This window comes from Melopsittacus undulatus, chromosome 1 (assembly GCF_012275295.1).
Source record: "Melopsittacus undulatus isolate bMelUnd1 chromosome 1, bMelUnd1.mat.Z, whole genome shotgun sequence".
Taxonomy (NCBI): Eukaryota; Metazoa; Chordata; class Aves; order Psittaciformes; family Psittaculidae; genus Melopsittacus; species Melopsittacus undulatus.
In genome coordinates this window covers 90,416,717-90,442,638 of record NC_047527.1, presented here as the reverse complement: position 1 = coordinate 90,442,638, position 25,922 = coordinate 90,416,717, and the positions used below count along the sequence as shown (strand labels likewise).

Sequence of the window (25,922 nt, the reverse complement as noted above, 5' to 3'; positions counted from 1 at the left end):
TCAGCCTATCTTCATACAGGAGGTGCTCCAGTCCCCTGATCATCCTCATGGCCCTCCTCTAGACTTGTTCTAACAGTTCCATGTCCTTTTTATGTTGAGGACACCAGAACTGCACACAATACTCCAAGTGAGGTGTCACAAGAGCAGAATAGAGGGGCAGGATCACCTCCTTTGACCTGCTGGTCACACTCCTTTTGATGCAGCCCAGGATACAGTTGGCTTTCTGGGCTGCGAGCACACACCGAAGCCAGCTCATGTTCATTTTCTCATTGACCAACACCCCCAAGTCTTTCTCCGCAAGGCTGCTCTGAATTTCCTTATTGCCCAGCCTCTAGCTGTGCCTCGGATTGCTCCGACCAGGTGTAGGACCTTGTACTTGGCGTGGTTAAACTTCATGAGGTTGGCATCATCTTAAACCTGGTTATTACAATCATACTGATATTGGAAACATGGGGTTTTTTTTTTCCTGAAAGAGATGCCAATCTTGTTTCAAGGAAAGTTTACCAGGAACTCCATCTACACCAAAGTGATCAGAATGGGTTACTGTCAGAAATCTCAGAGCCTGTACAGAGTTTATACACAACATCAGCATGTTCCATCGATGACAGCTTTGTGTACAGGAACATACAAAAAGGAATGTTGTTTCTGCATTTAAACATTTTTTCACTGAGAGCAGCCTGCCCAGCAGTGCATCATCACATTCTGTAGTTAACCCCCAGCCACTTACTGTTCCAAAAATACATTTAAATCCATAAAACCTCAAAGCATTTATTTCGAAATGGCTCTACCCCTGCTTTAATGCTTACCTCATGCTATTGGTACTGTTTGCCAAGAAAGAGCACCTTATTAGAATAATTGGTTAGAGACATTCCAAAGTTATAAAAAGCAGGCAGATAAGGACCAGAAAGTGACTTACTTTGTGCTTTGTATCTACCCTCTGGTGAATTTTGCTGGAATCAGTAGCTGGAGTCAGAGATGGTTTAAAGTACTGGGTCCGACTCCCTGACAGAGAGATTGCCTTTGGTGTCACAAGTTTCTGGACAGGTGGAAGCTGCGATTCCATCTTTGAAAGAGAAGCAATAATCAATTTATCCTTGCACCCATGCAAAGTGCCACAGCATTTACTGATTAAGAAAGCTACAGAACTTTAAAACTCCAGTAAGCCTCAGCACCCAGTGAAAATTATTTAGAAGTGTTGAAAGCATTTAGCTTGCAGATGGAAATCACCACAAAACCTGTTATGAAATCCAAAAAGCAATAGAAGTAGACAAACTCTGACTGAATCTTATTTTAAATTTGGCAGTTATCTTTATAGACAAAATAAGTCATGTTCCTATAATCAAAATAACTCATGTTACTATAATATACTTTCATCTTTTCCTCTCTTCTGTCCACACCGTAATATTTTTTTAATTGACTTAATCCATTCGTTTAACATTCAAAGTGTTCAGCAGCTAATGGTTGCATTTTTCCTCCTTTGAAACAACAATTTAAAAAAAAAAAGTTGTAAAGTAATTTTAAAAGTCTCGTTTATTAAAATATGTTCCAATGTTTCATATTTGCATTAGATACATTTAAAAGTACTGGTTTGACTTTGCTTGTCAAAGCAATTTTCAGACAAGTGCTAATTTTTAATAGAAAGCCCTGTAGATTCTGCAAAACTGACTTAACTGAATTGCAAACCAAAAAGCTACAAGGTTTACCAATGACTTCATCTCCAGTTTTAGGGATCAGAAGAGTGAGACTTCAGATGCATGCTATTATTTAAATTAACACCAAAAGAAAACTGTGTTTACAGTGCCGCTTTAATTTCACAGTATCTCCCAACTCTTGGTAACTAATTTCATGTGGTTAAAAGTACTTCTTTCTAAAATTTATTAACTCATTTTGAAACCATGAGTAAAATGTAGTTCATGTAAGTTCACAAACCGATTCTGAGTCAAGAATGGTCCACTGCTCTTTTTAAATGTAAACGAAATTGAGTTAGAACAGAATAGTTGGAAAGGATCTAAACAATCATCTAGTCCAGCTGTCTGACCAATGCAGGGCTGACCAAAAGTTAAAGCATGTTGTTAAGGACACTGTCCAAATGCTTCTTCAACACTGACAGGCTTGAGGCATCAATCACCTCTCTACTAAGCCTGCTGCAGTGTTCGATCACCCTCTCATTAAAGAAATGCTTTTTAATGTCAAGTCTAAACCTCCTCTGATTGATGCAGCTTTGAGCCACATGTCCTGTCACTGGACCCCAGGGAGAAGAGCTCAGCACCTTTCTCTCCCCTTCCCCTTCTCAGAAAGCTGTAGAGAGCAATGAGTTCACCCCTCAGCCTCCTTCTCTCCAAGCTACACAAACCCAGGGTCCTTAACTGCTCCCAAAGTTCATTCCCTCCAGTCCTGTCACCAGCTTTGTTGTCCTCCTCTGGACATATTCAACTCCCTTCTCAAACTGTGGGGCCCAGAACTGCACACAGTACTCAAGGTGAGGCTGCACCAACACTGAGTACAGTGGGATAATCACCTCTGTTGACTGGCTGGTGATGCCGTGTTTGATGCACCCCAGGATGTAGCTTGCCCTCATGGCTGCCCAGGCACACTGCTGACTCACATTGAGCCTGTGGCCAACCAGCATCCTCAGGTTGCTTCCTGCAGGGCTTCTCTCCAGCCACTCTGCTACAGTTTATACTTGTGTCCAGTCTTACTCTGTCCCAGGTGCATAATCATAGAATAGTTTGGGATCAAAGGGACCTTTAAAGGTCATCTAGTCCAACCCCCAACTTGCAATTTGCAGGGTCACTTTCAAGTACATCAGGTTGCTCAGAGCCCTGTCCAACCTGACCTGTTTCCAGGGATAGGACAGAAGGATGCTGTCAAGGGCAGTATCAAAAGCCTTACTAAAATCCACCACCTTCCCTTCACACATAAGGCAGGTGAATTTATTGTAGAAAAATATCAAATTGGTTAAGACAGGAATACACAATGAAAAAATTAAGATATTTAACACACCAAGGGCTATTCTGTCTGGTGCAGATATTCAAAATAAGAAAAATACCATAAGGAATACCAGCAAAAAATTTGGCTCAAGTGCTCAAGCGTTCTGTCAACCACACATTTGCTTTAGTAGGAAAACACTCAACCTTCTCCTCCCCTTCTCAGCCAGGGCTAACCTTCCCCTGCCAAACTTCATGAATTACGCATACACAATTTCTCTGCTTTTACCAGCGACAGCTGCATGCAACATTCACTTCTGACTGACGTCAGGCTCTACGCTGTAAATCTGGTAGATTTTTCCTAATGCCTCATCACAGGTGTAGATCCACAATTTAGCTGAGAATCCGTATCAGCTTTGTTTTCAATTATTTAGATAACATTTATGGTAAGAAATTGTATGCTCTGTTTTTCAATGTTCTTGTAATTTAGCATATGGGGAATGATGATACAGAAAATACAAGATGTTTGTAAATTCTGAAGTGCCTGTAAAATTAATTATACTTCTAATCAAGGGATTAGCATAGAAACTTCTTGAGAGATTGTGTCCATAAAAAACATAATTCTAAACCTGAGAAACCTTCACAATCCTTCTAGTGTGGGTAGAAAAGACATTTTTAGCAACTTCCACACAGCCGGGGCAGCTACAATTCATATGTATGCTGACACTGAAGTTTGTGACATTTCTTGTAATATAAAGAACAGAAAGTCATCTAACTCATCCTAAGATGTTACTGGTTCTTACCTGGTTTCGCTTGGGTTGGAAGGTAGTAATATTCAGCCCACTCCTGTCCAGAGGCTAAGGGGAAAAAAAAAGGAGTAAATATTAGAGGACAATCTATTTTCTTTTCCCAAGAGAGGGTTCCATCCACAAAACTGTGGGGGGTTTACAATCAACTTACAGAAGACAGTGGACTAGAAGATGGAATCCTTTTAGCATCCTGTTAAAAACAGTGAAATAAATTAAACTGGATACTATGTAAGGAAGATCTTCATCCTGTTCTAGCACATTTACTATGTTTTTCAAACACACGAAATAAAACAGATTAAAAGAAGCGTCATTTACCGCCAAAGGACTTGACATCTTCTCCAATGACTGCAAGATGCGCCGTGCTGTGGAACTTGTCACACCACAGGATTGCACATTTGCTTGTTTAGCTTTCATTTGTCTTCTTACTGGTGGCTGAAAAATTAGCATTGCAAATATTGTAACACTGATTTTTTAAAGATGCGTGTATTTTATGCCCTATGGCTATGCTGATGACAGAGAAATGCACTCACTAGGTATTCAAGCCATGAAGGGGAAAATACACTCTACTGACTTTACAGAAGATGGGCCCCATACATCTTGCATGCAGGACAAAGCAATGAAAGAAATAATAAACTGTAAAAATTCATAAACGGGAAGACGTTAGACCTGTATGGTCTCTGAAGCAGTAATTAGGAAAACAGAACTGAAGCAAAGGCTTGTGCTGTACAAAGTACTTTCACTAACAAAACAGATCTCAGAGTTTCTGGATGGTGTAAACGTAAAACCAGCATATACAATCATCATTAGGAATTTCTAGTTTTACTTCTCATTTCCTCCCTTCCTCCAAGACTACAGTTGACTGCAGATCTTTTTATTCTGTTTAAAAAGATCTGATCTGAACTGAACTGTAACAATCTAAACATATAACACTGAAAAGCAGACTAGTTTATTTGTACCACATGACTTTACATAAAAATATAATATTAAAAAAAAAAACACGCTTCTTTTAAAGTGTTTTTTTTAATTATGTTAAAACCCCTCATGTAACCACATCGTCCTTATCAAGCTGCTATGTGCAGACAGACTAAACAGCACGTAAAAAACACCAGCAAGACTTGCTGTAATCTACAGTATGCAGCAACAAGCAAGCTGATCCGTCCTTCAAAAGCCTAGTATTTTCATTCCTCCTTTCAGCACAATCCACATTTATTTTGTGGAAAATAGAAACAGATGACCAAAGAGGGCTCCTAGCTTACAGGAAGTTCTGAGTGTTCTGAAGTTTAAGTGTTTTAAGTGAACTGTTAAGTTTTCAAGGTTTCTCCTAAGTCAGGAACGTGGAGATCCCCTTTGTTCCATGGCAGAAATAAGCTGCCAGAATAGGTCCAGCAAACTCTTATTTCCAGTTTCTTAAGTAAAGTTCCTTGTGACTTTTGATATTATTTTTTAAAATAAAGGTAATTTCGGCATGAACACATTCTGACTGAACCGGATTTTATTGACTTCCTTTCAGAATCAACCCTAGCTACTGAGAGTTGGCAGCATTTTTAATTTTTTACACAATATATTCATAGCATGAGTGTAGGTATGCTTGTGCAAGATATACAGACAAGTATCAGGCAGGTAGCTTTTGCTACTATGAACACAAGTTATGTCATTGCTGGGTTTAGTTACATGTTATTTTAATACAATACAGTCAGGAGGCAGCCAATGGATTTTTTTTAAAGAGTTTACAACAGAGGAAATCCCAACTACAAACAACTAGCCAGAATCTAAGATGTTACTGTCATTCTTGTGCATCACAACAAGAATTTCTACATAAACTGTTAAAAAATAATTTAAACAGAAATTCTTTCCTACTCTTGTAGGTTGAGAGGGCAAAATGGGAACTGTTGCCACATTTTCAGCTCCCTGCTCACAGCTCTTTTGGCAATGCTACCTCTTCTGTATTTTGCTTACATTTTCCCTCAGGACACACGGCTATTCTCATACCTGATAAGGAGCAATTCGTGCTTTTGTCTCCCTTGCTGCTGCAGCTGCACCACCGTAAGTGGTCTTTCCAGGGTAAAATGGAGAATCCCCAAGCTGGCTTGTCTTAAAGACAGAAGCATTTCCAAGTGACTACGGAATGGTATTAAAATAAATGGTTAGCAAAATGGCTACAAATTCAAACTATTTAAAATTGATACTGTGCAGTACTTACAGGAGAGGGAGATCCAAAAGCAGATAAATTGAATGCAGGTTTTTTAGAGCTAGCTGCAGGATGTTGTGAGAGGGAATGAGATCTTTCAGCTTCTGTGGACCACAGCAGTGGTGCTGAAGTATTTTTTGAAACTGTGATATCTGCCAAAATGACACATGCTATACATAAATGCCTTGTATACATAGAGAACTTTAATACTGAAGATCACACTAACACCAGAGTTCTTTAATACACAAAAATAAGTCTTACAGAATTAAAAAGTCCCCTAACATGTATTTCTCAAACACTCTATAATCTTCAGAGTTTTTCAAACACATAAATTTCACATATTGTATGAAAAACAAGTGTCAACTCTTGAAGTCTGTTCACAGAACTGCAAATACGTTACCTTACAGTAACCTTTCAAAAGCATGCACAAGTTAATATACTTCCAATGCAGAGCAATTTTTTTTTTTAATTCTTTCACAGTAAAATAAAAAGGAACTTCATAAACACTGGTGCATCTACAGTAACACAAAGTTTTTCCTATGTTGGTAAAGGGTTAGAGGCCAGCATAGGTCAGAACTGCACAGATTTTAAACCTGAAAAATTCCTCAAAGGCTGAACTAACAGAGTTTACAACCTATTCCCCATGTATGTTTTATGGAAACACACCAGAAAGCTCTAGTGTATACTTGGGTTATATTGCTGAACTCTGTCAACATCTACTCTGCATTGTGAAAACATGTTCTCCAGAAAACTTGCTGAGCACACCTCAATCTCCATTTATACTGGGGGGGGGGGGGGGGGGGGGTGGGGTGGAGGGTGAGGGTGGAGGGAGCGGATGGGAAGGAGAGGGGCTAGAAAAAGCTGCAAATCTGTTTGCCCTTTCTCAGTGAGATCCCTTAAGTCCCCATCTACACCAATACAATGGTTTGGGTTTTGTTTTCCTTTTTTATTATGAAATGGGGTATATTCCTTACTGAATTCAGCAAAAGACATGGCAGTATTAACAACTCTTGTCTTCTACCAGGAAAGGACAAAAAAGCAGCCCAGAAATTGCTCCTTTATTGACTCCTGGTGAAAACAGGAAAATATCTATTTGTGTTTCCATCTGACACCTGTATTTATTCACAGTCAAGCAGTTGTCAGTTAAACATTGTGAATCACTCTTCCTTCTAGGCAATCAACCTAGCTGTCCAGCTACAGACAGTCATCTTCAGATCCTACTATCCAAGTTCAAGATTTACAGACAACCTAGCTAAAACTGTGTTCATCAGCACTGACTCAACATCAAGTCTCATAAATACATTCCAAAGCATGGTTATATTAAAAAGGTGACAGGATTATATACTTCTTAAAATGCTAAAAATTAAATTCAATTCTAACACCCAAAGCTGATAGTTACCCACTTCATTTACTAAAGTGATGTGGAATATTAAAGAATGCGAAGTACTTAATGTTATCAAAAATCAGTTAGGGAACATGAAAGTTACCTTTATCAGATGCTCTAGAGGAGAAGCCACTGGTTGTTGAGATGTTATCATCATCATGCTGAGAGGTAGAATCTTTTATTTCTCTTACAAGAGACAGTCCAGGACTGCCAATGCCAAGTGAAGATGTAGAAGGCTGACAATGTGGTACTGTAGAATCCAACACGGTACAGTTCAAATGGCTCCGATGAAGAGAGGGCCTTGTTAACACATCTGAGTAGTTCAATGCAGATCTACTTGTGGATGGTTCTAAACAAGAACAGGGAGGCAATTAGCTTTCCTATAGGCAAGCTCACAGAAGCCAAAACCTGTTTTCTATCAACAGCCATGCTATTGCCAAGTTTCAAGCACAAAAATAGAGAAGCCAAATTTAACTTCTTCCTCACCCAGATAAGGTTTCATCTGTCTGATTACAACAGCAACACTGCTTGTAATACTAAGTATTAATGTCCCATTAAGAAGCAGTTAATGATGAGGTTTTACAACACCAGATTCTGACCCTAAGTTCAAGTCCTGTAACACCGGGTCTTTCACTAAATCAAAAATGTGCATCCTTCTTCTGCAGACAAAACTTGCAATAAAAGCTTTATAAAATTTGAAGTTACATGCCAAGTTACAAACAAATCTGCAGTTGACATAATCTTATAACACAGATGATTTTAATCTGACTACATGACATGAAAATGGGTATTTCAAGAGATTTTCTGGGGGAGTAGTTTCTTTTGGTGTCATCATCCCTCTCTCCAAATTCTACAACATCAGGTCATGTTACAGGCAAAACATTATCTCTATCCATTAACTTTTGAGATGTGGGCACAAAGACAAATAAGCCCCATGGCCTCAGTTGCAAGATAGGCATTCTTTGCCTCATGAACCTCTTCAGTGTCCTGCAAGAGGTGGTCTCACAGCCCCAACTTGTCACCCAAATGGAACATCTCTTAATATCTTGCCTGATACCCATGTAAGGCCACAGTCTCTCCTGGGAGTTCTGGATATGAACATGATTTTGAGTCACCATCCTCTTGATATTTGCACTGAAGCTTATAGCTAGTTCAATCTTCATAACCACCACAGTACTAGTAATTAGGTCTCCAAAGCACTGGTAGGTTTTTAGGACTGTCTTGTTTGAGATAAAGTGTTATCATGTCAAAGGCTGGCCAAACAAAGGAATACAGACTCTAGCACACTGGTAACTCAGAGCTGAAGAAACAAGCATTCAAAAATAACAGTAATAATTAAAAATCTTATTAACTATAGCAAGAAAGGTTGGCCTACAGCATCCACAGACTGCAACAAAAGCTATTAAGGGTTCTAGGGTGTCCATCTGCTCTTAAATTTTTTTAGAGCTAGAACGTTTGCTGTGCAGCTGTTCTTATTGAAAGGTCCTTTCACACAGCCAACATGTGTTCCTCACTCATGAAGACCTCCTCTATTCCTTTATCCAAACTCATCCTCCAGCTAGAGCTACACAAAAAACAATAAAGCTCCTTATTTACAATTAGATGACACTGGTGGCAAAGGTATTTCCTCATTATTTTCCATTCTGCCAACAACAGAAGCAACTGACTTTCCACACAGATGGCTATGTACACGTGTTCAGACAAAACTTCTCTACTTAATTAAGTTCCACAAAACTGCTAATTTAAGAGAAGCTCAAATGAGAGCATATGCAAATTTACAGAGGAGATCTATAGAAACAGTGAGATATAAAACACGAATCTTTTATATGTGAAGGGCTGCAAAATTCTTTGCGATGGGTCCAAACAGGTTTCAGGACCCCACATTAGCTATGCACTTACCTTAATGCTACTACCTATTTCAAAAAAGAATGTATTTTGAAAGAAAGCATATGAAAATTCTGAAAGAATCTTATTTCAAAAAGAATGTCACAAACCAAGTTCCTCAGTTCTTCATTAAACTAGCAAGGAACTAAACTGAAGAAGCCCAAAGGAACAAACACCCTCCCCCCAAACAACAACAAAAAAAACTCAGGACATGAGAAGGAATTTTTCTCTGTCACCTTAGCATCTGGTCTTTTGTTCTGAGGACACAAATCAAATTAATGTTTTACTACCTTAGGCAATTAGACAGACATTCATTGCAGACCTTTCCAAATGAAAAGGTGACCCAGCACACTTGCAAATTAATATCATCAAAATTCTGCACCTGGCTAATTGACTACCTGAAGTTAACTGATGACTTCCACAAGCTGCAAGACAACCGCCAGTATGTTTTGCAGTTATGTGTGCAGAAACTGCATAACATAACTGCAGCTTCAGAAACAGTTATTGAGAAGGGAGGGAGTGTTTGGTGGTTTTTTGAGGCTTTGGTTTTGCTGGTGGGTTTGGTTGTTTTGGGGGGTTTATTTATTTATTTTTAATTCTGTCAAAATGCTCCTTCCAGCTTCCCTTAGAAATTTAGATTCAGAGCTAGAAATCTGTGAATAAATACAGATGGCCAGAATGCTAAATGATTTTTCACATACCATCTAAATTAATTCTTGCTGTTTCAGGCGTGACTCTCCCATCAATCACGATGGTATCTTCATTTGCATAATCATGGTGATAGTTTACTGGATTCTCTTCCTGGTCTGTAGATTCATTTGCATCTACACATTCATCTTCACTCTTATTGAAATACTTCTGCAACCATCCTGGTACAATGTTTTTCACCGATGCTGTCATTCTGCTAATGATTCCCTGCTTGAAAGGAAAAAAACACTTGTTAACTACAGAAACACAGTCAACAGCATACGCTACAATGCAGCCATGCACACACTCTGAAGACAGGCATTAGATAGCAGATATTCAGGATAAGAATAATATAGAGGGGGCTGATTTTTGACACAGGATCTTTACATCGCTGGGACACATGTGACAAAAATTCACCCAATATTGATTTGGTACTAATCTACCAGTTTCTGCACTCCCCAGTGACCTTGACAACATTCAAGGTTCTCACATTTCAGCCAAAGCTTACAAGAGACTTGTCAAGTCACAACAAGGTCATCAGGAAATTCTATTTCTAAGTAACTGCTGATGTACCTACTGATTTTGAGGATTCTTCCTCTTAACACCTTCACTTCAAAAACCATCAAAACAAGAAGCTCAGCAATTCTTTGCAGTGACACTAATGACAAGAATAGCTGCTACAATCAGCGAACTTAAATATTTCTGATTTTTCTAATGCTGAACTGCAATAACAACATGTATCAAAAAAACCCACTGTTATGTTCTGAACAGTCACAGTACCCTGAAAGAAACAGCTGTAGTTGAATAACAGACGCCTCACTACAGGACTGTATTAAAGAGATCCATTTTGACCAAATTTCATTTCATGGTACGTTAAAAGTTTTGGATCTCCAAACCATAATATTCTGCAGCTACTAAATACATAACAGCCATTTCCATCCTGACATTCAACAATGCTTCACAAGGCTTACATTCTACATTTAAGAGATGTTTATTTACCATTTTGCTTTAGGCAGTCACTTGTCCCCCTGATGGAGAATCATGCCCTCAGGATTTCAACACACCTTCCTGTCAAATCTCAACCCCGTTCATCAGATCACTTGCAGCCTGGAGCTCCCTCCCTCTTATTCGGACTGCAGTCAAAGAACTAGGTGTTAAACTCTGCAAGCTGCTTGCAAACTGTAATTTCAACACTTTGGAAACTGAAAAGTAACAAGAGTTAAAGGGATTTTTGCTGAACTCCGTTATCAGCTGCTAACACATATACCAAAGGCTCCAGCAAGGTACTTTGGTATTTTTCTGGGTTTAGGCAACAAAATTTTCTAGTCAAAATAGTAATTCAGGTGTAGAAATTGAGAATATTCTTCGAGCATGTAATAGTTACAGTCTAGTAAGCAACTGTGAAACCAGAACCCTGCTGTATTCAACTTTCTTCAAAAAAAATAATAGCAAACAAATGAAAAAAGAAGCCCATATCACTTATTCAAGTCTCTCATACACAATGATGCAAACACCAACTAACTGGAGTTACAAACAAATTAGGCACCCTTGAATCTGGAGTTAAGAAGGGGTTGGAGAAAGGAAAAAGGGAAGGTAGAAAACAGAAAGCCTTTTCACAGAAAATCAACTTACAATTTTATGTTTTTCATAATGATCTGTAATTTAATCTCATACTTACACAAAGACAAAATATCCAGAGACAGTTTAAACCAGACAGAATACTGAGTTATAAACATATCCATCACAATTACCACACAAGGATGTACTCCATGTACAATGCTTAGGATGTTGCTGCTATTCTACATAAATACTAAGCCTCAGCTTTCCAACAAAAACTAACACTATGTAATACCAGAGTTCACAAATAGTTCAGTGCACAGTACCAGCAAAGGGGCAGCTCCCCAGCTCTGCCCTCAGCCCCTCACTTCCACCTTTGCCTGTGACACTGTCCCACTTCTTAGGGAAAATATTTTGCTGTTATGAATAAAAGTATATTAGGAACTCAGAGAAGTGAATGCCAAAATAAGCGAACTGGTAGGACATAAACTGCATCCAAGGCAATGCTCTTTCCAAAAAGTTGGCCACTACTGCATTCAGCATTGTTAGAGAGTTTCTCCATCAGAGAATAGACATTATTTGCCATAAAACTGACCTAAATGATTCTTTTTGCTCCTAGGACTGAAAGCTACCTGAGACTCAAGATGGAAGAAGTCATAGGCATCCAGAAGAGTAAACACGCAACTATTATTAATCTAAATGAATGAATGGAGAATCTAGCTAGTTAATAATTAATCAAGATGACATTTTACCATCCACACCTAAAACCATACTGGTTTGACCCTTTCTTGCACATGGCAGCCTTGCTAGCATGTCCATATCATCAGCACTAACACTGATCTAAGGTCTCAAACTAATCCAGGAGCTGGATCTCACTCAGCCACACTGTAACAAGTGTTAACAGGCTGCTCCATCTGGCTTAGGCTCAGGGGAAGACCAAAAGCATTGTTTTGTGCTCCAAAATACTGCTGGCTTAGTGACAAAGCAAGGAAAAGCAAAATACATGGAAACACACCTCCATTTTCTGTCTGCAAAATGTAAATATTGATTAAAGGCACTGTGAAAGATCTATTAAGGCATTATGCATGAGCCATCATCAAACACAGTTCTTGCTAAAAAACCCCACATCCTTACTAAAGTAAGCCACACACTTCAGGGTATGCCCATTCTCACAACAGAAAAAGAAAGCAAGAAAATGAAAATTTCCTTATGGGACCTCTTACCTGCCCATCACAGCTGAAAGCCACCCAATAAAGCCCTATGGCTGGACTCCTGTCCAAGGCAGGCAGTTAAGGCACCACTGACCAACTGCATGTTTTAAACATGCACACTCCCATATTCTTGCCAGGACTTCAGCAATGTCATGCCTTACACTGTCTTTAAAGATGGCTGATTTTAATCTTACCCTAACTTTTCGTTTTCTTATTCTTCAATTTCAGGACATGTGTTTGAACACCCTTTCCCTTTTCCTGCACATGCACCATAAGCCTACCCTGTCAGCAGCAGAACACGCTCCCTACCCCTCCTGTGCCAGCAGTTTCATACTTTATCATCCTAGGTTCCTCGGTACTACCACCTCCCCACACAGGTATCACTAATCTTTCTATAAGGCTAGCAAGGATACAGCACAGCTCACTGATACAAACAAATCTTCAGAGGCGAAATACAAAAGACAAGGCGCAAGACAACTCTAACAGGCTTATTCCTCCAGCAAAATCAGAGCAAACTGCTCAAATTCCAAACTCCTCAACCACAAATGCATACCAGTCCTTCCTGAACACCTTCATAAACTACCTCTACACTGAACATGCTATGGAACAAAAGCTCTTCTAGTTTCCAAACCCAAGCTGGAAGCAGAGGAAGTGGCACTGGCTGTTACGAGTTTTAATGCTCCTAACAGCTCATCTCTAAAGGCCATAGAGGCACCAAACTTAGTATTATGAAAGGGCAGTAGGTGCAACCTAGTGGCAATCCCGACTACATGTAGCAGTGTTTTAGTCAGTGAATGCGTTTTAGTCCTTAACTTGATTTCAGCAGTCTTAGAGCTGCTGTCAGTACCAACAGTTGCTGCTCACCTTAAGTGCTCTCATACTCTATTCTTATCCTAAAGTATCAGCAGAAAAATAAACAAATAAACAAGCAAACCTAAACCACAGAGAAAAGAAATGTGCTGAAAAGATCCAGTACTTAGGAACTGCTATTCACAACAGTTTTGCAAATTCCATGCATCATCCTAGGTGTCTGCAGCTCTGCTAGATGTATCTGCGCCTATGTATACAAACACCACAACACTAGCTACAGTTTCAGTTACTCAAGGCATATTGCCTTGAGATGCAATTCTAAGCAAAAGCTATATAGATAGAAATACTAAATAGTAAACAAACATGTATCATAATTTCCTACTTTAAAATACAATTTTTTCAAGAGTTATATAAAGGAAGAAAATCAACAGTTATGGTCACAGTTCAACTTACAAACTTAAAAGTAGGCTACTTGGCCAAAAATATTTATGGAATAGGAGTTTTCCAAGCTCATAAGGGTCTTTCAAATAGCATGGAAGATAGGGGATGGTGTGTGCTGGCAGGAGTACTCACCAATGATGCATTACTGGAAAATACATATTTTTTGTAATTTACTTGGTTCAGTTTGAGAAGCTTAGGTAAATCCCAGATGTATAAAAAGATGCATGAAAAAATATATTATACAAAGCTCATACACTACCATGTATTTGTCAAGAGATGCAAAACATGCAACCAGATAAAAGAGCTAGTTTCCACTTCACTGTATGCAAACCTCTGCAAAGCATCAAGTTTTTACCTCCAGGCCTCTGAGATTTGTTTCCCATTTCCAAGTTCAAGTTATTAGAACATACGAATCAGTGATTCCTCAAAAAGAAAACTGCACCTAACAGTGAAGTTCACCATTATAGAGCAGATCTAACCACTTCCAACCATCAAAAAAGGCATTTTCGTGCCCTATCCATCCCCCACGGTTACCTCACACCAGCTCTGGCGCATAACAGCTACTCTCCATAGTAGCTGAATTCATTAATCTGGCAAAAAAGTACATGTTTCTCTGCTGGACTAATGAGTTCAACTGGCTCAGCATACCAGAACTGGCCTGAGAGACAGCAAGATCAGAGAGCCAGGACAAAGAAATAATATTTATCCATTCTTTTAACCATCCTGTGTCTGTACCGCCATTAAAGAGATTGTCCCTTTTTCCTTTCCTCAAATCACCCTTCCTTTGTTCTGCTGCTAGCACACATATGCAGCAAAGTGACAAACTGTATCAGGGCTCCATCAAAAAGATCCAGCCAAAAATTCATCTACACACTGTGATGGTGAGGACTGCCCTTCAAGGGCTTCAGGTCACTGGTCCAGCTTACCATGTGGCTGGGCTGCAGGAACAGAAGTGTGAACATGACATGATTGTCTCTTGCAGCAGCAAACTCAGACTGGCTTAAACAACTCTGCTTTTGCTACTTGGGAAGTGGTTTCAATTTGGATGAAGGACAGCAGAGTTTGACATTTCATTTAGAAAAAAAAGACAATAAAACTATGACTTAATATGAACAATATGTTCCAGGAATGCCATTAATTATGTAACATTTGAAAACAACAATTTTCTTTAAGGCAAGTGGACTAGATCAGATTTATTTCTAAAAATCATGAAGAAGGGATTATGATACCAGATGCCAGTATATTTCCTTTCCATTGCTTGAAGTGAGCCTTACTTTCCTATGCCTAGTTAGCTTTAGAATAAGCAGTACAGGGAACTTCAGGTGCTGTTTTACGTTTTGGCACTGCATGCACATCTGTACCCATCATTATCGCTTCCATCTGAGTGCAAAATGCCAGCGTATGCCCTAGTAGCTAAATCAGTGCTAACCCACTAGGTTAAATCCTTGTCACACTGAATGGTTTTATCTGAGGTTCTGTCCACGCCTTCAGCTGACACAGTGACATTACACTATGACATTACAAAGAGCACACAAAGTACAGGGCACTTTTCTTCCTTATAAAAGCACTACATTAGGTTCTAGTTCATCCTCAGCACCGATCAGTGATGAGCACTGTAAATTACTGAGGGTATGCTCAGGGCTACACTTTGAGACAGAAATCTATCACCATCAAAACAAAACAAAAAAAGTTAGAGATCAAAGAGAACTACTTTCACTTCCAACTTCACAAGCATTTTTAAAGGGATTCTTTCTTAATTTAAGAAAGGACTGTAAGCACAGTTGCTATTTATTTATTTATTGAAAGACCGCCACACTTACGCAGTGTGGCTGTAGTCAAGTTTCATAAACAGTACACAGAATTACATTATTTCAAATGCTGCTTAGAATATTTTTCTTTTCCTGTAAGGGAACCCTACAGTCTAAACTGATATTTTTATTTAGCAACAATAGCTAAAAATAAAAATAAAAAATCCATCGCATCGGAATAGCAAACTCTGACATAAATAGACAAAAGTTTGAAGTTTTAAAAATCAGAATAATCAAGAAATTATTTCAAATAGCACTAGATGGCCTTTACAAGGCCATTAGTACAAGTTATCAGATTTAGCACAGTATGCTAACATGTATTTTCTATTTAGGACTCAAATACACAGTTCAGGCATAAAAGTATCTGTCTTGTAGGTATTCTCTATACAGTAAGACCCAATTCATTACAGCATTTCTATTTCACCAAATAGAGAAGATTTCCATTATCAGTTATTTCTCTTTCCTGCATTTAAGGCAAATAAGATCTTTATACATTAGACCTGTAATTCAGTCTCAAAGAAAAGACCAGATGAACTGTTTAACCATTTGCTTGATTTACTGGACTCTTGGAAGCCACCAGGCCTTGAGGTCTAGTAGTGGGCAGAGTCAGGAGACTCATCTGCTTCCAGCAAAGAGTTTGTTTAATTCAAAATACAATCACAACTAAAAGCAAAATCAGTTCTCCGGGACACTCTTACCCAACTCTTTCCATAGCAGGGCTATGGAGATAGTAATGAACAATCTCAGCAAGGAGAAATTTTTCTACAGGCAAAGCTAGTGTTTGTGCTAAAACTGTCAAGACTTGAGTGCATGCTGGTATCCATGTATTTGTGTAAGTTTTTCCTGGCAAAGATGAACAAAAAGATGAACTTCTGCTTACTTAAAAGAATAATGATGGTCACAACTAAGCCAATCACAAAAACACTGTAATTAAATGCAACACACAATTATAAGGTACAGAAACTCAAAGGAAACTTCACCCCCTCAGAAATTAGCAGTTACCCTAACACAAAAGCTTTAGTGCTGTTGCATTTGCTAGACAATAGGGAAAAAAGTCTTTTCTTGTCAAAAGGGGAATGTATTTGTAAACTCTCCAACAAAAACAAAGCCAAATCTTACAGTTAACAGATCTTTTAATTAGTATTTTTGCACAGTAACCTAGATATACCACAGTGACAAACACTGTATCAGCAAGTTGCAAAACTACTTATGCTTCAGGCAAAGTCAAACAAGCTAGCTCATGCTTGCCTTCACTCAGTTTTAAGATGGTCCGACTGATTTGGCTTAAAGGGTTTAGAGATCACATACCCAGTCCCTTTCACCAACAAAGTTGCTTGTATAACAATCTCCCACCAGAGGTGATGACATATAATGTGAATAACACTACCTTCAAGGGGCTCAACTGTTAGCAAAATTACCATCGCTTTGGCTTAAAAGGCGCATTTAAATTGTACCTTCAATTAGACACTTATAATGGCAGATAAGACCTGTAGCATTTAGGCATAAGGACAAGGCAAGTAAAGACTTAAAAAGCAGCACTATAAATAAAAAAAAAAAAAATTTTATCTATTTAGGAGTGAGTCCAGTGGAGGCTACAAAGGTGATCAGAGGTCTGGAGCATGTTTCTTATGAAGACAGGCTGAAAGAATTGGGTTTGTTGAGACTGGAGAAAACTCTGTGAAGAACTTATAGCAGCCTTCCAGTACCTAAAGGGGGCCTACAAGAAATCTGGAGAGGGACTTTTACAAGGACATGTAATGACAGGACAAGGGGTAATGGCTTCAAACTGAAAGAGGAGAGATGTAGATTAGATATTAGGGAAAAGCTCTTCATTGTGACGGTGGTGGCATTGGAACATGTTGCCCAGAGAAGCTGTGGCTGCCCCATCCCTGGCAGTACTCAAAAGGCCAAGTTGGACAGGTCTTTGAGCAACCTGGTCTAGTGGAAGGTATCCCTGCCTGTGGCAGGGGGCTGGAACTGGATGATCTCTAAGGTCCCTTCCAACCCAAATCAGTCTGAGATTCCGTGATAAAATAAAATATGGAATGTAGTGCCAAGAGGGAAGATACCTAGCACAAGAGATGCATACAAAAGAAAACAAGAAATATATTTAGGACAGCTGTTCACAAAAATGCATAGACAAGTAATCTAATACCAGAACAAGTAATTAAAAAAATCTAACTAATTTTTCATTAGAAGAACATTGTGGACACTTAATTCTTCATCATTGAGGACTTGTACTGTTATAAAAAGCACAGAAGAAAGTTTTCATACCAAGAAATGTACACTGACAAACATCTCCTTCTCTCATGACTGTATAAATATCACAATTGAACATATTGTAGACGTACAAGAGCTACACAATAAATACTGTATCGATTACACAGAACTTTAAAATGCAAAAACTCAAAAGATTTTTTGCAATTTAACAGCAGGAAATGACCACAGAAGACTTTTTGGGGTTTTGGGGGCTTTTTGGGGTTTTGGTTTTTTTTTAGAAAAGAAAGAGAATAGCCTCTTAGCTATGCTGTTCTTGAGAAGCAACCCTGCAATTTACTCTAGATAAAATCCAACAGCGAGATGGGATGCATTACCTCTTCCCTCAAAAACAGACAGAATTAGAGGATGGACCAACAAAAGGATTACCAACCTAGAGTAACATTGACATTTACACCAAAACCACATGTCTGTAGGTGTTCTGCGGTCCAACAGCAGCACTCACAGAACCACACAGCCACAGAAGCTGTATGACACCGCAGGTCACCTACTCCAACCTCCCACTCAGAGAAAGGCCAAGAACAAATTGCTGTGCCCACCTGGGTTTTGAGCAGCTCCAGGGATGGAGACTCTCTAGGCAGTTCTTCCAACATGTTAGCTTTCCTCACAGTTAAAAGATGTTTCCCAATATGGAATAAGAATTTTAATTTTTGCAACTGGAGTCCATTGTCTCTTTTCCTATTGCAGTGAACCTTCTACAATAGCCTTGGTGTACCTTCTTTATATTCTTGTTTATTATCTTAAGCTGAATACACACAGCTGTCTAAGACCCCTGGTCCTTTTTGGTGGCCCTCAACTAGACTCACTCCAGTATGTAAACATCTTTTTTTTTGTACTGGAAAGACAAAAATTAGACACAATAGTCCAAATGCAGTCCTAAAAGTGTTGAATAGAACAGAGAAAATACCTCCCTCAACAGCCTTCCCACATTCTTACTAATATCATCCAGAATGCAGTCGGGCTTCTTTACCTCAGTGGCATACTGCTGACTCAGGTTCAATCTGCTGTCCAGCAGGTAGGTGGGGTTGTTTTGTCCCAGATGAAGGACTCAGCATTTGCCTTTATCAAACCTCATGAGGTTCCCAGCAGCCCATTTCTATCAAGATCCCTCAAAGGCAATCCCATCTTTCATTATACAATATGGCTGATGTTCTCCTAAGTTTGGCATCATCCTAGAGTCTGTTGAGGATGCATGCCATTCCTTCATTCCATGTTGTTAATAAAGACATCAATATCAATCTCTAAGAGCCTCTACTCACAAGCAGCTGCCACTAGAATTTTCTGCTGCTGACTGACAACCCTTTGAGGCCAATGGTCCCAACTAATTTCCCAACCACTTTACAGTCCACCTGACAAGTCTGAATTTCACCAGCTGGACTACAGGGATAACACAGGAGACCATGCTGAGGTCCTTGTTAAAAGTGCAGGTAAACAACATCCACTGCTCGCCCCAAGTCCACTGAGCATCCCACTGCAATATGCACTTGTTACAGAGGCTGCAGTAGCCCACATCTGCATCCCTCTGAAATAGCTCTGCTCAAACTTTTTTAGGCATGCAAAGACATTCTGAATTCTGTCCTCTCACAGTCCTTTGAATCAGCAGCAGCTCAGTTCCTCCACGGCAGGGGAGCAAGAACCGGTTCTAATTACTGACTGGAGGAATAAATAACTCTAAGGAAGTGATGTGCTGCCAGGAGCCAAAGGTAATTTGAAGTGTCCCAGCTAGCACAGTCTATTTCATCTGCTTTTTTCCTCTCCTAAAGTACCGCTCACTAATACTGGCTTTTTTCCAACACTTCACAGCCTCCAAGGCTGTCATGAAAACACTTTGATAGACGAACCCCAAAATATTAATAAAATGCTATAGCAATCATCATTTCGTATTTGTTGTAACGCTGGAAGTACTGTTAGCCTAAATGAGAGAAAATTATCAATATCAGCTTAAAAAGTTCTTCCCAGCTAGGATACATTTCTGTTTCCAGTAGCAGCAGAAAACCAAGTACCACATTTAAACATCTGGTTTACTACTACGATCTGATATTGCTGGGACAGAGACAAAACCTCTGATGTTAACTACTACCCCATTCATTTAAAATAAATTTTTAAATAAATATTAAACATTTCTTCAAATCTATTAATTTTAATGTGCTAGCCTACTACTAAACCAAAACAAGCAGAGATGCATACAATTCTAAATACAACCACCTAAACAGGCTTATAGGTACAATCCTACTGATAGGAGTTAAGCCAATACAATTACACTCATGTTGGTACCTATGAACATTCTTAATAAAGGTTATTTAAATTACTGTTTTCCTGCTTTATGTTTATAAAACCTTACCTAGTTTACATTACTCAACATAGTACTCTAGGAACTCTTTAGCATGAGAGTTTCATAATTTCCTCCCAGAATAAACCTGGCGGTTTATAAGATCCCATCTGCCTACTACCTGCAATCACCACCCAACAAGAAAATGTCATGCATACTCCAAACAACAGTTTACAATTGGCCTACCTTCAAGACAGCAGCAGGTGATAATGTAACAAGACATTGCTGCGTATAGTCTGAGCTCCAGATCCTGTGGCTACTTCATCTGGGAAGAATCTCCCATGATTTCTCAAGTGACTTTGTGAAACTCACCAATCCAGACAGGACTTAAATGATCAGGACTAGCTAATGTGCCTTGCAGCAGCTGCTTAGTCCCCTCTTTCAGCTAATATCCTAACTATATCATCACAAGACCAACTACAAACATGCAGAAACTCAGGCTGGTTTCTCCAAGCAAAACACCTCTGGACCGTTTTCTTGTGTATCATGTAGCACATCTACATTATAAATATACACAGGCAAGTACAGGTGTAAGAAAAAAAAACAAAACCAACAACAAAAACTTATCGCTCCACAGCAGAAGTTTCAATCTACAAATATTATCTCTAATATCAAACAGCTCCGGGCTGAAGCTTAACATAAACATGCAGGTTTATGGGAAGGTTATAAAGACTTTTCAGGTAATTGTTTTTTTCTCATGCTTAAATCTGCTTGTATGAGCTTAAAAATCCAGGTGAGTCAAAGTTCCTTGACATTTTCATTTGAATGGTTAATTATCAAATTAAAAAATAACCAAAACAAGTGGTTTTAGGCTCTTCTCATGTAAGTCCCATTTAGAACCTTTGAAATCTATGTTACCTGCGTAAGAATGGCACTATTCCAGGCTAAACCAGTGCACACACACAAGAGCATAAAATTAAACATAAAATTAACAACTGGAATATACAAATACTGAACTAGAAGCTGTTTAATACTTCAGCAATGTAAACAGTCATCCCAATAACACCCGTACCATGTAATCCCTATCATCAGCCTACCTACATGACGAGGACAAACCAGCATTCAGAAGCCCCAGGGCCACATCCGGAAGATGAAACCCAGATGTGAGACACAACAGCCCCTTGCTTGCACATGTTTACCTCTCAGAGAAGCTGTAATTTTAACCCACGTGCCTAAGCTCCTTACACAGTACAGAGGGAGGCTGGATATTTCAGCATGAGATGGCTGAGTAAACAGGTAGCATGCTAAGCACTGTGTAATCTAAAGTCAACATATATTCACAATGGAGGTGTCAACACTTAGCAAACTAGGAAAGCACAGTCAATGCAGAGGGACTCCTCAGTTCTACCCCCAGAATGCCCAACAGAGAGCTACAACAGGGCTCTTTCTGAGATGTGATTCCTACCTCACAAACCTTCACAGTGGGTGAGTCTATACCACCTTTACTTAACAATGCTGCTACCTTCTGCTGTTGGTTTACTATCACTGCTGACAGTGCACTTTTTATAATGCAGGATGGTAGAAGGGAAAATGCCATGGCTTAGTTCCTTCACAAGTCTGGGACTCTGTTAGCCATATCACCACTTTCCAGAATACGCAAACTGCAAGTCAGAGTCTTCTCTTCCAGGCAGCGCCTCTTTACCTCTCCTATTTGAGGCTGCTTTCAGAAAAGGCTCTAGATTTAAAAAAAAAAACCCATGCACAAACATAATGATGCACGGCTCTGAAGTTTAATGATCAGGCACTTGGGGAGAAAAGGGCAGAAAATACTGGGCTTTGCATGTTTGCTCCAAGAAACATCTAACGCAAAACATCTTCTGAAATCACGGATCAGAGCCTGTATGTCTCCAGTCTTGGAGAGCAACATCTTAGACATCCTCTTTCTGGCTCAGTGAATCATGCTTTCTTTTTCTGGATAGTAACACAGCTTCAGCCAGGAGAACTGAAGACAACACACAGCTTGGCAACTGGGATATTTGCCCAGAAAGTGGAAGATGTAGGTTGATCCCTCCAGGCAAAAAGGCATCTGAAGCAGGGTCTACCACATTCTGAACAAATGATTTAGCTAATAGTCATTAAAAAGCAGCAACACCTCCTCTTCCAACTGTCTTCTAAAACTGTCACTGTACTTTATAGCAGACTAACTGCAACACATGCTGGACACGATCGGAGGGAGAATTCTCACCTGACTGAACTCCCCAGGAGACTACAGCAAAATAACAACACCCAGAAAGCTGTCAGTCATGAGCCAGGCATCATGCTCACCATCGCTCACAGAAGTGGAAAAAAAAATTAAAAAATCAGATGTCCCAGGAGCTTTAAAGGTATCTGCTATACTGAGTACTGGGCTTAGGCACCTTCAGAGCTCAATGAGAAGAGACTGAGTTTTCAGGACTGCAGCTTTGACCACAAGCACCTGTAAGAGTTCTATTAAAGCATCTCTATGAACCTACTTATTGATAACAGTTAGGGAGATCAGAATCAGAAGTATAACCTCATGTCAGGATTGCATTAAGCACTTTGTCTTCCCAGACTCATTAGCGAGAGACAATTAACACTAAAGTGCAGAATACTTCTGCAGAGTGGGCACTGTATTGAAAATAGGCACACTTGTCAATTAACTCCCATTTAAATTAGCTATCTACCCAGAGCTCATCTTTTAATGTAATGCAGGTTAGCTAGCTGCACAGGGTTAAAAAGCTATCCATTAGAACAAGTGGGCATGTCTGACATCTATCAGTTTGCCTATTTATTTAATCATTACAATTCCCCTCCCCCCCCAATATATTACTGTTAATTTGATCTATTAATTTGCAGCATCCATTCTCTGGGTAGAATCCCACAGATCTTCCCAAGCACGTGCCTGCTTTGGCACATCATTTAAATAAACCTACCAGAAAAAGTGCTGAGATAACAGACAATGGAAAAGTCAGAAAACTATCTATACTGACTATTTTAAATTCAAGCATAAAGTTTGTTACCTACACAGGATCAACACACGTGAGATGTGGGAATTTCAACATTATTCCATCATTCACCTAAGAGCTGTTGACATCTGCTCTGGAAGCGCAGTAATCCTTTGTATGAAGTCACTGTGCTAGCTTTACAAGCACAACACTGCTGTACAACACTACATGAAAGACTAAGTGTAGTACTTCCCAAATTACAGAAACTAATCAAGCAATGACTTATGCACAGCACTCCCTCAATTTTGTACATAATACTCAACCCCATAGCTTATGTTACCGATGCAATAATGTAAGGGTTTTGACTGAACAGTCAATTTCAGGTTCATAAGTACACGTGGAAGTAATTTCCAGAGCACTATCTCTAGGCATCTTGCAATTTCTTGGCTAGCGGCAGTTGGGAATATCTCTGCTTCCTCCCCCCCTCCAGCCACTCTAAATGGCATGGGATTCTTTTTTGTGCCGCAATTTACACTAGTTTTTGTTATCCGTCTACTCTGTCCTACAATACAAAGGAGAGCAAATGCCTTATGAATTACATTTCACTTGCACTGCATCAGCACATTTAGTCACAGGAAAGAGGCTGAAGAAATTACCAGATGCAGAGCTGAGGGCTCTGCATGCAGCATCCCACAAAAAAAAATCAGTCGAGGATGCCCGACTCAAACTCATTTGCTATTTGAACTTTATCAAGAAACACAATCTTAGAAGCGCTGCACTTAAATCTGAAGAGTAACTACGCCTGATAAGCCAGCACTAGTTTAACGGGGGGGAGGATAACAACTCACTCCGAGACGGGTGCATACAGACAGCAGTTTACTCTTCCGGGTATTCGCCCCGGGGGCATTAAGGAACCGCACAGCTCGGAGACAAAACGCCGCGACCACTCCGCCGAGGGGTGCCCGGCCCACCCGAGCCGCAGGGCGGGGAAAGGAGCTCTTAGCCGCCGCGGTAGGTTACCGCCTTCGCTCACTGCCAAGCGGGGGCATCTCCCCCGGCCCAGCGGGAGACAAAAAGAAGGCGAGGATCCCCCCGCGGGCCGGGACTGCCGGCGGAGCGGGAGCGGGGAGAGCGCCCGGAAATCCCACAATGCCCGCGGCCCCGGCGGGAAACCCTTCTGCACTCCTCGGGCCGCTCCACCGGGAAACCCCGACCCAAAGCCGCGCACGTGTAAGGATGGGTATGGAGAAAGAGGGAACAAGGGGGAGGCTCCGCCGCGCTAGGCCTGCTCCCGCCGCTGAGGGGGCTCAGGGGAATAGGCCTTCCTCCCGCCGGGGGTGACCCGCAGGCTCCCGCCGCCGCGCCTCACCTGCTTGTTCCTCGCATAGGGAGGCTTCGCGGCGCCCAGGTGGTACCGCCGGGTCCGAATCTTGCCTCCGCCGCCGACCCCTCCTCCGCCGCCGTCCGAGGCCATGATGGGATCCGGCCCCTCTACTGCCCCCCTCCCCCCCCACCGCTGCCCCGGCCCCGCCGCGCGCGCGCGCCGGGCCCGGCCCCCGCCCCCGCCGGCCGCCTCGTGCAGGCGCGCTCCTGCGCTGCGGCCCGGCTCCGCTGGCCGCTCAGCGCTGTCACCGCCTCGGCTCAGCCCCGGCCCGGCCTGCGCGCAGCTCCTGCCCGCTCGCCCGCCACGCGCCTCGGGGCCTTGCGCTGGGGGCTCCGCGGCCTGCCCCTCCCCGACCCTCCGCCGCCGGTTCGCTCGGCTCGCGCACCGGAGCGGGCGCGCGCGCGCGTTCCCTCTCTGGCTTTCCCCCTGCGCTCCCTTCGCCCGCTCTCCGCTCGCGGCCCCGCACCGTGCCGCGCTGCACCGCCCGCTCGCGGCCGAGCCGCTGCACCCCTCCCCCCCCCCGCTCCGGCCGGCCGACCAACCAACCACACGGCGTCCGCCCGGGCCGCCGTGCGTCACTACCCCGCGCTGCCTGCGTCACAAGACCGGGACCGACCGGCAGGCCTCGCGCGCCCGGGCACCGCCCGCTCGCGGGGAACGGGAGGGGCTATGGCACAAGGAGGCCGTGGTAACGTCCGGGCCCCGGGGGCAGCGCGCTCGCTGGAACGCCGGGATCCGCAAAGCGGGGTGGGGGGAGACTCGCACCCGGGAGCTGAGGTGTGTGACGGGGTGAGGCCGTGCCGCTCGGCCGGTGGGGGATAGCGCTCCTGGAACGCAGTTTATCCAATCCCTGTCCATGCTGGCGTAACGCGGGCCGCCCCGGGGAACGGGGATTCCCGTGTTCCTGTGGGGACGCGGAAGGAAAGGGATAGAACCGGCGGGACAAGAGGGGTTCTCGGCGCGTCGCCATTAGGCGGAGTTGCGTGAGCAATGCAAGTGAGAACCTGCAGGTCAGTTGTTCGCTTTTGGCAGATTGGAAGCAGGTAAGTATAAAAAGCTTCGACACAGCCTTTTTCTCCTCAAAACAAGAAGACGACCTCGTTACTAATACAGATTTTTAACATGAAAAAGCGGTGTTGTGTGTGCGTGGGTTTTATTCTGCTAAAAGTTGAGGAAAATCTTACGGCTCTACATCTTAAGAGCATTGATCCACCCTGGTAATGATGGAGCAGAGCAGAAAACTACAAACCCCTTCCCTGTGTAGAAGTCAGTAATAAAAAGTCACAGAATGTACCAAAAAATTACATATAGAGAGGTGCT

General features: G+C 41.5%; 1 protein-coding gene across 3 annotated transcripts in view; it reads right to left on the bottom strand.

The window, feature by feature from the left end:
* NUP153 (nucleoporin 153) overlaps positions 1-24,692 on the bottom strand; it is a 43,728-nt gene extending 19,036 nt beyond the window's left edge. For 2 of the 3 annotated variants that reach the window (XM_031049734.2, XM_031049735.2), the window contains exons 1-9: positions 24,588-24,692; positions 9,894-10,110; positions 7,412-7,657; positions 5,937-6,076; positions 5,726-5,854; positions 4,052-4,168; positions 3,888-3,926; positions 3,731-3,784; positions 917-1,063 (exon numbers count right to left, since the gene is read on the bottom strand). In XM_031049734.2, coding sequence (XP_030905594.2) covers positions 917-1,063; positions 3,731-3,784; positions 3,888-3,926; positions 4,052-4,168; positions 5,726-5,854; positions 5,937-6,076; positions 7,412-7,657; positions 9,894-10,110; positions 24,588-24,692 — 1,194 coding nt within the window. The remainder of the gene's footprint in view (positions 1-916; positions 1,064-3,730; positions 3,785-3,887; positions 3,927-4,051; positions 4,169-5,725; positions 5,855-5,936; positions 6,077-7,411; positions 7,658-9,893; positions 10,111-24,587) is intronic. The other variant, XM_013129254.3, reaches the window with a different exon arrangement.
* Positions 24,693-25,922: the final 1,230 nt, after the last annotated feature.